This window comes from Ammospiza nelsoni, chromosome 5 (genome assembly GCF_027579445.1).
Source record: "Ammospiza nelsoni isolate bAmmNel1 chromosome 5, bAmmNel1.pri, whole genome shotgun sequence".
Classification (NCBI taxonomy): domain Eukaryota; kingdom Metazoa; phylum Chordata; class Aves; order Passeriformes; family Passerellidae; genus Ammospiza; species Ammospiza nelsoni.
The window spans coordinates 13,059,221-13,076,228 of NC_080637.1; the positions used below are offsets into that span (position 1 = coordinate 13,059,221).

Genomic DNA, 17,008 nt, shown 5'->3' on the forward strand with positions numbered 1-17,008 from the left:
CTCTGTTATAAAATTTTTCTGATATGTGAGGTAAAATAAAATCACTGCCTTCTCTCCTGATATTAAAAGCCTTAATGATTTAATGCAAATTTGTGGCTGGTAAAATTATATTTGCTACCTTCTGAGTTACCATAATTACATTTACCCAATTATCCTGAAGGTCTCATTCAGTCATTAGGTGTTGATTTGTTTATGAAGTCAGCAACTGACAGCTGCTTGTATCTCATTAAAGCCTGTTCATATGTAAATGCCTTGCATAAAACTGAAATTAATTTTCATCAGTGTTAGGAATGTTCAGTTCAAGTACAATACAATTTCAGCAAGCAGGTGCTTACATTTAATTTCTTCAAGTCTCATTCTTGCAGCAGGTTTCCTAACCCAAAATCTCACATAACACGGGGACCTTGTAAACTCATGCTTGCTAGATGGAGAACATCTACAGATCTGCAGAAATACCAGCACACCCAGAAAGTTTACAAGAGAAATGGGTGATGTTCTGAACAATTTTCCAGCTGCATGAGCACAGTGCCACAGCCTGACACTTCCCACACGCCCAAGGTGCAAACCCTCAGCTGGGAGCTGTGCATCCAGGGGTAAAAGCTCCAGCAATCACTGTGCAGGGGTGTGAGGGCATGCTGAGGCCAGCAAGGGCCAGAACAAGGCTAATGAGACATTCCTGGACCTCCTTTGGGTGCTTGGTTTCCCTGTGCAGTAAGCACAGGGCAGGCTGGGTGTGTGGCAGCCTTTGCCTCGTGTGGGTAAAACAGAAGAAAGGTCCAGAGATGTCTCCCCCTCACCCCAGCTTTGGGAAGGCAGAACACCTGGCTCTGCCTCTGCACTGTTCTTCCATCACTGAGGTTTTGCCTCTGTGGGGTGGATGCAGGTGGGGAAGGGATAGGAGGAGGAGGAGGGAGGGCACCCCAAAGAGGAGCCCTGCACCACCAGCCACCTGGAACAATGCTCTCTATGTGGCTGGGCTGGCAGTGGAGAGCTGCTCATCAAATTGTCACCAATAATGCCCAGGTTTGGCAAAGGCAGAAACTTTCTCTCTGCTCACAAGCCTGCTCTAAAAAGCTGTAAAAAATCCCCTCCCAATCTCAACCCAAAGGAGCTGTTGAGCTCTTAACCTGCTCTTTGCCACTAGAAAGGAATGTTAGAAAGAGGGGAAAGTGGTGGGAGAGACGTGTGGTGTGCTGGATTGCATTCGATGGGGAACAGGCAGCCACCCTTACTCTTCACCCTGATAACACCACAGCACAGCACAACTCAGAAAATGGCTTCTATAAAGAGCAAAGAAATTTTCAGTGGTAATTTGTACCTTAATTACAAACAAAACTCTGCTAACAGACGGGAATCCCTTCAGATACACGACAGAGTGTGAAATATTTATGATTTGTGCACAGCATAGAACAGGAACCCGGCTAAGCATCATGACTTCTCCCCACAGTCTCCTAAATTAAAATCGAGTTATATGCTTCTGTCACCTCATATGCTGAGAAAAATTAGTAGATCCAAAAGAAAAAGAGGGCCACAACATTGGTATCATCATCAAATACACAGTGTATAATTACTTTGAGTACATTATATGTTTCATAAATTAGGAATAACAGCCTACTTTGGAGTGTAACCCACAAAATTGTAGGTGCTTTTTAAACTCCTAAGTGTCTATGTGAACCACAGATTTTGTGTATGGTGGCACAAAATGACATGTAAGATTCAGTATATTATAATCTAACTACAAAGCAGTTATTTGTAGATTTACTTGCACCATTTGGAATTATCTGATATATGTTCTAAGGATTCAATATTTGCCTTTGATGTTTTGCCTAGAAATAGGAAATTCTGAATATTGGCTGCACAGCAAAAAGGGGCAGTGTGTTGAAAGAAGGTATCATTGTGGTGTGATTGATGGAAACAGGCTGTGCTGAGGCCATGCAGAGTGCAAAAAAAAATAATGATGAAGGATGGGGAAATACAATGATGACTTAATCTGAGCAAGCTCTCATTGCAATTGCTATGATGGATTCAGGTCAAACGTAATCAAAATGTAACTCTAATTGCAATAATTAAATTCTCAAATGAAGGATGCCCTGAAGATTATTGGGATTTATGACAACATTTTTATTTGTATGGTATAATAAAGATTTAAAAATAAACAATGAAAGAGACAATTTAGTGATTAAAAATTTTAGGAGAGGCAAATCAAGTTTGATTACAACAAGATGAATAGGCTTTCTGATAATTTTTGTTTCTCTTTTTTTGCATGAGAGAATGTTATTTTTTAAGACATGCTATAAAAAGAAACAAGAGTTAAAAAATTCCCAGAAATGAATCATTAGTTATTGTTTATACAGGGCTTTGGTCTGAAGATGTAAACAATAAGGAATGTGCAAAATAAAAATTAACAATCCAAATAAAGCCTTCCTCCAATAGGGCATTTATAGACAAGTGCCACTATTTTTGAAAAGTCTGAACTTTATTAGGAGAGTCAGAGTATGTATTAAAAACAATCCTAAACAATAGTTTCTGTTGACTTCACCAACTTTTATTCTCTAATTATGTAAGGAATGCATTTTATGGGAAATACCTGAGACTGGGTCAGCCCTGGGACTCTACCTATTGGCTTGAGTATGACCTGCAGACGACTTGATATTTGTTACAGCAATTGATGTGACAAATTGTCTGCACAACACCCCCCTGCCCTTCTTCCCCACAAAAAAATGTTTAAAGATATGAAATAAATGCTTACCAAGTCTTCTGTGGTAAAAGAACAGTGATTCTCCTCCACTGAGCGAATTCACTGGAGTGGTAAATACTTGCTGATGTAAACTCCTGACAGCTTGGCATACTGGGAAGGCATTCCTTAAAATAAAACATTCCAAAACTAGATTTAATGTTGAGGAATAATTGGGAACAGAAACAAGGGTCAAACAGTCACAGAACCAGGAACTTGTCTGGGTCCAGATGTTGGAGTGAAAGACACAGAAGAGAGAAATCCTGGCATGAAGTGGAGAAATTTCTCAGAAAACCAGTAGTACAATTGAGGATGGAAGAAAGCCATATGAATCTATTTAAAGAGTTTAGCATTCATGACTGGCAATGTTTTGCTTTCCTCCATGAGGAGTGTCTATCTCTCTGGTTTTTACTATCTTCACCCCAGCATCCACCATGGACTATGAAGTGAGGATACAAGATCACTATGAAAGTGACCTCCAGACTATCATAAAGGTCATTTTAGAGACCTATTGTGAAGCTTTTCCTGGGCATGCTGACTGGCCCCACACCCTCCATCTGCAGTGGGGAGCAGCAGTAGGGACAGACAGACACACACCAGAGGGCCCAGCCAGCCACAGCCTACTGAAGTTGTGTCCTTGGGCCCATCCCAAGCTCTGCAGCTTTGACACCTGCAGCAAGTGCTGTAAATTGTTCCCTCCTGCTTCTAGGACTATTTCTGCATTTAACTCAGATTCCTGTTGAGGTCTGTTTCCTAAATTCTATTTTTTTTAAATTCAGAAAATATGATCATTTTAATGATCGCATCTTTTTAATATTAAATATAAATGAAGTACATTATATTATATATAGCACTGCCCTTCCAATGTTATTTCATTTTTTGCAATATTCCATTAATTTATTTTCTCTTTGCCAGAACAAAAAATTGACATATGAGGTATGAATAAAGTGCTTGGAAGTTACTACCAACCCACATGATCCTCTTCCAGCTACCAGTTCAGAGTCCCTTCTGACACAGCACAGCTTCTCCTGACCATCCCCACGTGCCCAGGAGAATTTCACTGGTCACTGCTGTGCTCACCCCCATGAAGGCTATCAGGCAAGAGAACAGACACCTGCTCATGCAAGTAACCTACTCTGACTGTTCTAAAACTAATAATAAAGCAGTGATGCTCTACAGAAGTTATGGCAATTAAGAATATTCATACAGTTAAATTATACAGTAATAGTTATGTATTAAATATGAAGAAGGGCAGAATATATTACAGAGAAATTTATTGCTCAAACATCTTAGAGTATTAAATGAAGATCTGAGACCTTATTCTGTTTTTTTTTTTTGTTGTTTTAGTAGATTTTCTAAATGCCTAATTTCCTTTCCAGCAATTTTCAAACATTTTTTCGTGATTCATCTCCCCTAAAAGATAATAGAAAACTCGATCTAATAAAGATCAGTGATCACAAAGCAAACAAAATTTTCAAACATTTTAATTAATTAGTGTTTTGTTTATTTGCCAGGTTATGTCCTTGAGATATACTACAAATACTCTTTTATCAGAGCAACATGGGTGGTGTGAGAAAAATGATTTGGCTGCATGTTCTCCCTGATTTCTGCTCTACTGAGCAAGGAAAGGAGCACCAAAATCTGAAGCTAACTTATCTTCCATGAATGCCAAGCACAAACCCCAAACACCCACTGCTAGGAACTATTCTTGGACACCAAGATGATGATGCTTGCTAGGTATACAAGACATGATCAGGGTGTGAAATATATGATTTATAGCTTTTGTCTGGATAAGAAATATTATTTGGAAATAAGAAATCATTATTTGGATTTTCAAAGTTTAAAAATTCATTTATTGAGGTTTCTTAATTATGCCCACCAAAGTAAATGTGGCAAAACACAGCATGGCAAGGGTAACCAGGCAAAGCTTTAATTGCTCATAGAAGGTGTGGGACTTTGCATACAAATCCTTTGGTGAGCCTGCAGAGCAGGCAGTGGAAAGGCAGCAGGACAAGTTCCCTGACACCCTCTGAACCTGCTCAGAGGCAGCCAAAGGACCGCGGTCAGTTCACCCCGAGTCCAGGGAAAGTCCAGCTTTTCATCTGAGAGGGAAAACCAGAGCATGAACTCCGTGCTGCTCACATCTGTGCTGAGGCAGCACGGAGGCACCCGGGGGCAGAGCAGCCCGGGCTGCTGTTTGCACCTGCAGCGGAGCGGGGGAGCAGGGTCGGTCACTCCAGCCTGGACTGAGCCTGAACCAGGGCTGGGAGATGAAAGCTCTGCATTACAATCCCCTGAAGGAATGTGCTTCCATTTACCAAATGGCTGTGCACAAGGGCAGAAAGAATGTCTATCCATTTAAATTCCAGGAAACAGTAGATGCATTTTGCTTAGAAAAACAAAGCAATAGCACAGGAAAGATCTCAGCCATTACCCTGTAGCTCTAACTGTGGCCCAATCTTTTTCTCAGCCTTTGTCCATTCCTGTCACTATTTTGTTTCAGGCTTTCATACACCTTTCTTCCAAATATTATGAGGAACAGTCTAAATACCTCTATTAGTAATTTTGACAGATTACAACAGAGAATTTATTTACTGAAAGGTGAAAAGGAAAACATCTTTGTTCAATGCCAAAAGTGTATTTCAGACTTTGTATAAAGCTGAGTTTATGGAAGACAAACGTCCTCGCTGCCAGCCTCACCTCCTGAACAAGATGCCACGTGAGGCCATGGTTGGTGGAGTACTCCAGTTTCACCTGGTTGTCCATGTGAGGGGTGAAGGCCTGACCACAGCCCATCACCAGGTTGAACTGTATCATATAGGAAGCTCCAATCTGCATGGACTGGGTCTCCACGTAGCGCATGCTAGAGGCCAGCTTTGAATCTCCTGTAAAACTGAGAGATGCAAGGACAGAATCAGGATGGATGCCCAAAATCATTCAAAAAAGAACATTATGGCTCTGGGTTAAATACAGTTGTGCTTATTTATTCTGTAGACTGGCATGTGGGATGAGACCACAGAAGAATCTTTCTGCTGGTACTTCTGCAAATTACCAGGAAGGTCTTGATGTATCCCAGAATGTGAAACACTGAATTATTCTGTTAGTTCTTACTATATGCTTTTTATATTAAGGATCAAGTTAGGATCTAGCAAAGGGCAACATAAGGAAAAAACAACATAAAGAAAGTTCATTCCCCTGGGTGTCCATTGCCTAAGGTCATGCCACAGTCAGAACTGTAATTTCATTCTAATACTGGACAGTTAAGATATTCTGAATCTAATTTAAAATACTCTTATTATATACACTGTTAACTTCATTGATTTTCCTACATGCAATTCATTCACTTGACTGTTTTTCAGAATTATTCTTCTATTCTCAGCTTCTTTTCCATAGAGTGTACTGATGTAAGAGTTATATTTTCCAGTGGATTGGAGAACAATAGTAATACTACACATATATTTTGCAAGGTACACAGTTATCATATATATAGTAATACAATTTATAGTCTGAAATTCCAAGATATTTCACTTCAAATGCAGGTTTTTCTTCTGTGCACTACTCAAAAGAAAAAGGAAACAACAAAATTCAAAACCTCAAATACAACAGAAGCATAAGAAGGAAGTAATAACAATTTAAACATTGAATCTTGCTCACTAGCCATCAAAACAAGAGTATTTAATGAAAGTTCACATAGAATGAAAATTGCCTCCCTCTGCTTAGTTTGAGATGTTTACTTAGTGTCTTCAGAAATACTGTAGTCCTTTCAGCTTCAATATTTTCTAAGACTATTCTTAAATGCAAACAATTTAGAAAAGGGATTGGCTCTTTTTAAAGAAAATCACTGCAAATCATCATGGAAAAGTAAAAGCTACATTCAGTACAGGGGTGATGAAGAGAATAATCTAGTTCAAGGTTGCTCTTATGATTGAGTAAGCTACAGTTTATTATCTTACATAAGAAGTCATAATCTTTAAATACAATACAGAACATATTAGCTTCTACTCCTGTAAAATTCAAGGTCATGGCAAAGTGAGTGTGAGGACAAGGAATACAAGTCAGTGTCACTTAGGACTCTTTTGAATTAATTCACTGACCTACATTGTTTTCTACAGAGTCCTTTCCAGAGAGAGCACTTATGCCATACATGTCAGCATCCTACCTTAAAGCTTTAGAAGAAATTACTGAAAGCTGACATTAGTTTTGTCATTATTAAATTTCTGTTACTTGGCATAACTTAAGATCCTGTCTGCTTTCTACTCTCTGGCCTTACTTCTGTGACTTGATTTCCTAAAGATGATCCAGGTCATGACTTTATATGAAAATTTTCACTTTGTCTTGTCACTCAGCAGCCCCGAGTGACTGTGGATGGACATTCCCTTCACTGCCAGGGCACAAGGGCACAGCCATGGACAGCTGGACTGGAAGGCAGTAAGTTATCTTGGAAAACTCTATCTGAACTGTTTGCCCTTTCAGTTGGTGTTGTCAGTGTTTTTCTTCTCAATAGGAAGGATAATTTTAAGTTAAGAAGAGGATATAATGTGCACTCATCAGCAGTACATCTCCCTATGGTATGTGGCTTTGTGGTTAGATCTGAATGCACCTCAGAAGAACTTGTCTGGATAATGCCTGAATTTCCTTTTCTTCTAAACTTTATCTTGTATTTTATAAAATGACAAAAATCCTCAAATTTAAAAGCTAAAACTCATTTGACCTGACACAGGCTGTGTTGTGAAATCTGTGCCAATACAACCAGGCTCTTCAGGTGTCAGCCAAACATGTGCATTGTAATCAGCTGACAGTTATGTGCAGCACTGCTTTGGAAGAGGATTTGGCACTGCACACAAAAACCTGGGCATAACAGCACACCACAGTTACCTAAAGCTTATCTGAACAGAATAAAGGAGTTGAAACTCAACAATTTGATGAAACATCTGCCCAGAAGTTGTCTTACCAAAGTAACAGAAGACAAGTAAAGGACTTCTAGTGAAAAAAAAAAGGGCAAAGAATTAAATGTAACATTTTGCTTTTGTCTTCACAAAAATTCCTTTTATTCAATACTACTAAATAAAATGTGAAAAAAAGAAGTCTTAAACTCTAATACATTCTTTCTGGTGGCATTCAGGCAATGATTAAAATATTTTAAATTTAGTATTCATTTTAATTTAATAGCTTAGCCACTGGATATTGTACACAATATATTAAGTAAGTTAAAAAGTCAAACCAGCTCTTTAAAATGCATATTAAAGAAATGTGGAAAAGGAAGATAGTATTGAGATGCAGACAATATGTGGTGCTCTATAAGAAGCTCTTTTGAGGGAAGGAAATCACATTACAGGTACACAAAGTCCTTTATCATCCACATTTTGCCTCCAGCTGAACACAAGTAGCATTAAAGTTGTGGGCTCTACCTTGTCCCTTCTTTGCTCTCCAGATCTCTCATGTTGTGGTTAGGGGTATGTTCTTTTGCTGGAATACCAAATGTTTTCTTTGTTCTGGCAGCCACACAGCTGGAATGCCTTTCCAGAATTTGTAAAAGATGAAGTCATGTCCCTGGCGTCACAATAATTAACTAAAAAATCTTCAGAAACGAGAATGCAGAGGCCTCATTTTTGTATAAATTTGTTGCTGTGAGTGGGTTTCTGGCACGTGTATAATTAGACCTGCAGAGGCACAGGAACAATACCCATAGGTGCCCTCAGAACAATCACTCTCCCTCCAAGCACTGCCAGCTAATTGGTTCTTCTGGGAATGGTATCACAGCCAATGTCAGCCAACCTGCATTGCTCCAAACTGCTCTGAGATCCCCAGAGTTACCATCTTTTCAAGGCTGGGACTTTTAGGAATGCTGAAAAGCCACATGGATGCAGCTTGTTTTGTAAATCTGCGTTGACTGAAAATACTGACACGGCGGCCCAGTGCTCGCACCAGACACAGCTTTGCTCCCATCAAAAGCAGGGATGTTTGGCCTTTCTGCATCATACCTGCTTTGCTAAATAATTCCTAAATGTATTAACATCATTAATAGAATTAAGTCAATTACCTGAAAGAAACTTTCTGCATGTCACAGAGTAACAATTACTCTAAACAACAAAATATTTAAGACAAACTACCAAGCTGATGTGGGACCACTGTATGATATTGCTCCATAAACATAGCTCATGACAAGACAGCTTTACAGTCTTCTTCTAGGCTTCTCCAGGGGCACTGGGACACTCTATTGTTTGCTACACTGAGTTAAATCATAATGCTGTCATCTGACTGGAGACAGTTTATTTATATAAAGCTATTTTATTTGTGTCCACATGAATACATATATATATATTTAAATAAAGCTATTTTATTTGTATCCAGATGAATATATATATATATATATCTATATCTATCTATCTTCAAAGTGTTATATATATATATATATATATATATATATATATATATATGTGTATATATATATATATATATATATATATATATATATATGTATATATATATATATATCTATATCTCCTTATCGATATTTAAGTGAATTGCAGCAAGTCACTGTATATAGCCTACAATACTCCAGAGACAATTGGTTCAAAATTTTGCCTGAATATGAGCATTTTGGAGAAGTGATGAATTAATGTACATCATCAAGCACTTCATTTTAAAGTGTTCCAGAGTCCTTTCAGTACAACAAATACACTTGATGTGATAAAGGATCCATTCTGAAATCAAAGGATGATGATGGCTATCAAATAAAATGCCTGTTCAGACACAGACCATGAAAATACTCAAGAATCACCTTTGATCAAAACATATGTTTATCAACAATTTTGTTTTAAATGAAACCAAGTATGGAAAAGAACAGCCTACCTCTTAATAAAAAAAATTAAAATCTCCCTCCTCAGTTTTTTCAAATTTTAAGGATAAATGTTTCATGTTTACAGGTTCTAAGGTAGAAATGGAAGCCTAATAGACAATTAAAAGCAATTCTGTGAAAATGGGCCTGGGGATGCCACCCTGTAAAATGATTGATAGTGTATTTCCCATAGTTGTACTAATGAAAAAGCTGTTGTCAGACTGTTCTCAGGAGGATGGTGTCAGTGCTACTGCAAGATCTGCTCGTGAGTTAGAAACTCATGAGTTAGAAAATGAGAAACAAATGGACTCACAGCTGGGAAAACCCAACTATAATTAATTTAACTAGCAACCGTTTGTACAGACTTTGTGTAAGTTTAAAAATTTCCCATGAGAGGAGCAAGGTCAGTGAAGGATAGAGTTCATGTTTTCCAGTGATAATGAAAAATACTTAGACACAAACAGTGAGGAAGGTTTTGATTCTATATTTGATGCATGGAAACTTCAATGTTTCTACTATGACTGAGCACTACAAACCTAGTCCATCTCCATATGGGATGGAAAATTTAGCTTAGTGTTTATTATTTTGATTCTGATTTAGAGTCATGAGAGGAAAAGAGAGGAACCTCTGCTATCTTATCTGCCGTCCTTCCCATGATAAACAGGTCTTAAAAGTACAGAGGGAAAACAATGTAATTAAAAGGCTTTCATTCCTACTCTTTGATAAGGAAGATGCAAACAGTTTGAGCCCTAACATGTTGTTTCATTTTAATGAGCAGCGAGTACCTTCCTTGTCCTTATTAAAGTGGTTAATGGTGCTTCTACTGCCTCATTATCAGTGCTAGGACACATTTGGTGTTGTTCCTACTGCTAAGCCAACTCCTTTTAGTCTGACAGATGATCAGAAAGTCAAATCAGATTGCTCAGAGATACTTGTTAATAAAATTCCAACAGTGTTTCTCTGAGTGTCCATGGGGATGCTAAAATTATTTTATTTTCTTCAGGTTTTCTATAATTACTGTGATTGTACTTTCTCCAAAGAAATATATCTATGCCAATTAAAACTATACTGGGTTTATAGGTTGATGAGACTAGCACAAAACTGTTATTTGGTTTTAATCAAAACACACAGATTAAATTGAGCTTCCCCTGTATTAATTCCAAATGTTACATTCAAATGCTCCAGATTTTTTTTTTGTGAAGCATGTTAATGTTTTAGTTAAAAAAGCATATTTTTATGCAATCCTAATGATTTTTTTTGTTTTGTTTTTCCCTTCTTTTGCTTCTCTTGCCTTTATTTCCTTTGAGGGCTGTGATGTTTTCTTGCTTTTGTTTCTAAATACACAGCATATTTGAGACCTAATTGCAATATGTCATAATGGTGATCACAGTGCAGAAGTCTAAGTGTATGTAATTCTAGTGTATACACATTCTAAGTGTATGTAATACCAGACAAAGCAACTACAAATGCATAATGCCTATATTCTGCTGCCTTTTGCTTTCTGGATTACAATAGAATGGCTATGTACATAGATTTAAACATCACTTACAAAATATTCAGTGTTTACTTAACATTTTATTTCATTACCTGCATATCCATATTAACCTGCCTGGATTTGAAGTGAAGATTATTAAACATTTCTGAATTTTTTTCTATTAGTGTATTCTTTAAATACTTCATGGAAAAAGAATGCCACATTCAATGTTCCCACCAAACATAAATCTGTGCAATGAAGTGAAAAACTTACTGCTAATTGCAATGAGATTAGTGACTGTATTTTTGTCCACAATTCAAGGATAAGACACATTATTACTCTGAATAGCTGCCAGAAAAATGCATTTTCAGCAGTCACTTGATCCTTAGCAGGATGAATAGACAAGGAAAACAAAAGCAGAACAGGAAAGAATACATATTTCTCACCAGAGAGTCCAGTCATGGCCACAGTAGGGCTGAACATTTCCCAGGTAGAAGCCCAGAGACTGTGTGACTTCAACCAGGTTGGTGAAGTCCAGGCTGATGCTGTTGAAAAGCACAGAGGTCATGATGATTTCATCGATTGCCCACACGTCCTCGCCTTGAGAAGAGTGATATGGCTGCCACCACCTGAACTGAATGCCAACCTGCCTTGCATCTTCAGGCAGCTCCACTGAAATGATTCTGGAAAACAAAACAAAGTCGTTATTGACAGTTTTTCCTGTTTCTAATAATTCCATGGGGATGTATTTTTGGTAACTTTTCCTTACTGACCCTAAAAGTCATGGAGTAAATTTAACCCACAAATACCATAGCATCTGCTGGTATAGCTGCTACCAGCGACAGGGACAGGGGAATTGTTGGTTCTCTTGGTAATCAGTTCATTTACTGAAACCCAGGCATGTCCAAAAGCCACCAGAAAGAGTTTCTACCAAATCTGTAATTTTTGCTTCCATTGTGGACCTCTCAGTAAATTTAAAGGTGTAAATTAGCAAAGGAATGATGAACTGACAAGGATTTAAGGATTCCAATTCCCCTTTGTCAGACTCAGTGGGTTTTATCCTGAAGATCTGCATCTTGTAAACATCTGCATTCCCCACATAGCATTGATATCATTCTAATGGTGCTCTTGTCCTAGAAGAATCCACCCCTGTAAATTGCCACAGTCAAGTGAAAAAGGTTCATCTTGTCAGACAGTGTGATTGTGGGTAGTCATTTTTGGCAGACACTCCTTTTCTGTAGCTGCATAGAGATGCAACTGGAGGTGAGTCCCAGGTGCTTCTGGTATGCAAGGTCACCTGATTTGTCATGGCAGCTGTGTCAACACACCTAGAAATGAAAAACTGCAAAGAAAATTAAGAGTATTATCTGATTTCCAGGAGCAATTTTCATACACTGCAGGAGGGAGTACACATTAATTGCCACAGCAATGACACCTTCTTGAAAGCCCCATAAATCACTGAGACCATGGTACCCCACACAGCCACATCAGCTGTGAGACAGACTGGCAACAGGGACATTTGTCTCCATTGGGGCACAATTACTTGCTGGCTAAAGGGTTTTCAGCCAGCTCATCATGTAGCTGTGATTTTTCTTTCTCTGTTAGAGGAAATATGGATAAAATGAAATATCAGGTAAATAGAAAGTATCTTTTTATACTTCAGCACCAAATTCTTTTCATACTCAAGTCTTTCTGAGCTGCCTGTTATAATGTTTTGTTCTCTGCATATGAAAGAGTCTTGTGCCTGTGGCAATCTTAGTGCAAAAACCACACTCTTAAAAATGACTTGCTACAACATCCTTGTAGGGAGTAGATTTATAATACTGTTGCTTAGTGCCACATTCATTTTAAAGAAGAATACATTAATCCATTAACCAGAAAAAAACAAACAGCTTGGCTAAACAGGTGGGAAGCACTCAGAAAGTCCTGCCTGGCTTTTCTAGGAGCTGCTTTCTGCCATCCATAGACTGGAGAGAGAAGTGCAGAGGGACAGCCAGAGGTGACGTGGCCATGTCCCTGTGGCATGGGACCAGCACAGCACACACTTTATACATGGTGGATACATTTTCTTTACGCTCAAATAAATATGTTTGACTGACTTCAGACCCTGGCTTCTTTTCTACTAAGGATTCCCTCATAAGAAGCAACTTTATAACCTTTTGGGTAATTTTTTAAAGGCACAAATGACAAGAAATTGCAACTGATGCTAAAAGGAACCATATTTTTTTCTGCCATGATTCAGGGGTGTTATCCTGAGGAAAGCTGGTACCCTGGTAAGGAGAGCACTGTATCCAGTGGGCTCTCTGAAGCACCTGGCACTTGTGTGAGCTAATGCTCTGCCATAATCCAGGGCATATTTCTCTGCTGATGGCTGCCTCTGGTGCCTGTATCTTCCCTTTCACTCTTAACTCTCATAAGCTTGCCCACGTGGATGCTAATTCTCACAGACAGTAATGTACAGAAAATCCTAAATCATGACATGCTCCACTGATACACATATCAGATGCTGAAATATTTAACACATGTTAAAATAAATTCCCCATCCCAGGGGATTAAGCTAACACAATTTAAAAATGTAGGTGTAAACCACCACGTATGGCACATATGTTAGTATGCAGAACCTGACTACACCTCCAGTTGTAACAACTTCTCCTGTCTGGCTTTGATTTGTTAGAGATAGATGGAGAGGGAGGGGGATTCCTGCTAATGACTTTTCTGCTGCAGAGAAGAAAAGTGTTCCTACTTACATTACCAGCCACCATTAAATTTGTTAAAAACCAGCTGGGAGACCTTTGCTCTGATCTCATTCTTTCAAGCTATGCGCATACCTAATATTGAAAAGCCACTGCTGTTCTGCCCAGAAGAAAAATGCAGCTGTCAAATGTTAGCAGATTAAATGCACCTTTTCAGGAGAACATTAAATGTGTAATTATTTTTTGTATGAGTGAAGATTAATTAAATTCGTGGATACAGACTGATTGCCAAACTTTGCAGCAGTCCATCTATATTACTGAAAATGCTGATATTTTCAGACAACATAATATGAAAAGGTGAAGCTGTGTTCATAATTATTGCCACCATTAGCTTCAGGTTTGTATCTACGTCATTTTTTTATCTACCCAGAGTGGACTGAATTATCTATCTATCTATCTATCTATCTATCTATCTATCTATCTATCTATCTATCTATCTATCTATCTAATCTATCTATCTATCTATCCATCCACCCACCCACCCACCCACCTCCCATGGCAAAATCTCTCTAGCTTGTGTATAATGTTCTTTGCTCTGTACCTTGTCAGAACAACAGAAATTGTGTTTCATACCTAACCTTAAAAAGAAAAATAAATCTCTGGCATCTGTGTAATTTATTACATTTATATCTTAAACTTGATTAAAATCAGTCACCAGAATATGTATTTTCCTTTTTGTTATAAAAATTTCATAGTGCTATATATTAAAAACCTTTAGGGAAATATAATTCCTACAGATGTAGTTTTGAATCTAAGAATAAGAAGCAGGGTCATATAAAATATATGTGTGACTATAACAAAGGTAAGCAAACTAAACTTTGAAGAAGACTTTTAAGTCTTCCAGTCTGTAGCATCTTTCCTTTGGAAACATTTAGAACTTCAGAAATTAAAGTCTACAATGTATTTCTACCAAATACAGTCCTCCTCTCACATTTTTAAGTATTTCTTATAGCTCCCAGGAAATAATTTAAATGTTACAAGGGATTTTTTTCAATTAGAACATTCTTAATCACACTTTGAATATTGCAATTTTGTACTGAGTTATTAACAAAATGAGGAAATCTAATTTGTTTTGTTTTGTTTTTGAAAAAGCACTCATCTGAGCTCAATAAATATAAATAATGAAAGTTATGTGTAGCTAAAGTGACTTGCAGGCTATTTCCAGTCCCACCCCTGGGGCTGACTAAGATGTTTTCCTTGAACTCAGTAGAGAAGAAGACACAGGGCAATACCCAGGTCAAAGCTACCCATGGGCAGGAAATGGACGTGCTGGAATGAGTCCAGTGATGCCAATGCCAGTTCTGCCTCTTCTGGGCCCCTTTGCAGAGCATCTCCTTTAACTGGAGATTAGACTGGCTTTTATTGGCTCTGCTGCAGCACCCCATGAAGGTGGCTGCTGTCAGGTTTGAGAGGATTTGCACAGATCCAGACCAGACTGTTCCATGATTTCGGTGCTTCATGGAGACTCCTGATTTTGTATTGCTCTACTAAATTTGGTGGATGGTGTCACACAGGTATCAGAAAGGAACACCTTCTCTAAATACAAGAGATATATTCCTCTCTAATCTGACACCAAACATAGGCATTGCTAGATGAAACGAGCTCTTCGTTCAACTTCTTTTTTATTTGTGCAAGTCGCAGGCACAGTCAGCAGCAGGTTCTCCCAGGGCACCAAGCCCAGCCCAGGGCAGAGGCACAGCCATGCAATTGCCTGGAGAGTGGAAGCAGGTGAGTTTTCCTGCTGACCTCAGAGATTCTCACAATCCTGCAGAGATCCTCACAATCAGATTCTGTCTTAGCTGTCCTGTGCTGCCTGCAAACTCCTAATCCCAGAGGCTGGTGTAGTGAGGGTATCTATGGCTTCAAAGCTACAAATAATTTATGGTAATTTTTCTTTACAAGTGGCTGCTTCCAGGGGAAGAGTCATGCCCCTATTTCCCACAAGTACACTCCTCTCCCTCCTCCTGTACTGCCTCAGCTTGTTCTGTTGTATCACCTGAGACTTGAAAGCCATTAAACCAATGTATTCATTTTTATAGAATGACAAAATGAGAAGTGCCTGGAAGAGCTGCAACATTTTAAAGGAAGGTGGTAACTTCAGTGGGCAATAAAACCTCTTCATTCCCTCTTGCACCATGTACTCAGTCTCCACATTGCAGTGACCACCAGAGCCAGCATAACTACATGCAAATAACTCTTGGTGATATGTGTGCACGTACCTTGGCTCGTGGTAGTTGAGGTAAGAGTAGTGCTCCAGCAGTTTCCAGGTGATGCCGTTGTCGTAGGAGTAGTGCAGCAGCACTCCTTCCCCGGGCTGGTCGGGCGCTTTGCAGGTGCTCAGCACTGACTTGCTGCCCAGGCGCAGTGTGAACTGCAGGAACCTGCACCAGAACCACACAAATGTTTGCTGGGTATCCTTTCCACAGTGGGTTTTTGGTTTTTTTTGGCGGGTTTTTTTTTTTGGTTTTGTTTTTCCCCTAACCAGTTTGTTTTCAGATCTTCTCAATCTAGGCAAATTTTCATAAATATCAGTTATGGGGTTTTGTACTTGTGATTTGTTTTTATTGTCAAGCAATGCATTGTGGCGCATGTAGTTAAAAAAATGCCAATCATTACTGCATTTAATTATTTATTAGGCACTGAAGGGGAGGGAGAGATAGTGAATGGATCTAATCAGCTGCCACAAGCTGTCAAATAAACACAACCTTATAAATAATTAATTAGCACTTGGCTTTGACACTCAGGTTTGATATTAACATTTCATATTTTCCATCCGAGCCGTACAATAACTTCCCTCCAGTCTGTTTTGGGCTCTGTTGTTTACAAAGCAGGAGGGAAAAAAGGCGAGGCAACGAAATCGCCATTAAAACACGGACCTAGGAGTTTTTTAAAACAAAAACTGGTTTAATAACAGACAAGCTGGAGAGGGAGGAGCTCCCCCATTTCTTTGCCCCTCCTTCCCTCTCACCTGGACTGGGAGCTGTCCAGGAAGGAGGTGATGAGCTGGCGCCTGCCGTCCTTGTTGAAGACCAGGGCCTTGCCGCTGGCCAGCACCCCGCAGCCGAAGCTGACCTCGGCCCCGCGGATGGAGTAGAAGCTGTGGTAGGAGGAGAGGCGGGAGCTGGAGAAGCTCTCGGAGATGAACATGGGGAAGGTCTGCGACGCCGTCTCGCACGCCGGCCCCGAGAAACCGGGGTCGCACCTGCGGG

General features: G+C 39.1%; 1 protein-coding gene across 2 annotated transcripts in view; it reads right to left on the bottom strand.

The window, feature by feature from the left end:
• Window positions 1-17,008, bottom strand: part of RELN (reelin) — a 284,897-nt gene that overhangs the window by 85,018 nt on the left and 182,871 nt on the right. For both annotated transcript variants that reach the window (XM_059471986.1, XM_059471987.1), the window contains exons 18-22: window positions 16,768-17,001; window positions 16,019-16,180; window positions 11,493-11,729; window positions 5,435-5,627; window positions 2,750-2,862 (exon numbers count right to left, since the gene is read on the bottom strand). In XM_059471986.1, the coding sequence (XP_059327969.1) occupies window positions 2,750-2,862; window positions 5,435-5,627; window positions 11,493-11,729; window positions 16,019-16,180; window positions 16,768-17,001 (939 nt within the window). The remainder of the gene's footprint in view (window positions 1-2,749; window positions 2,863-5,434; window positions 5,628-11,492; window positions 11,730-16,018; window positions 16,181-16,767; window positions 17,002-17,008) is intronic.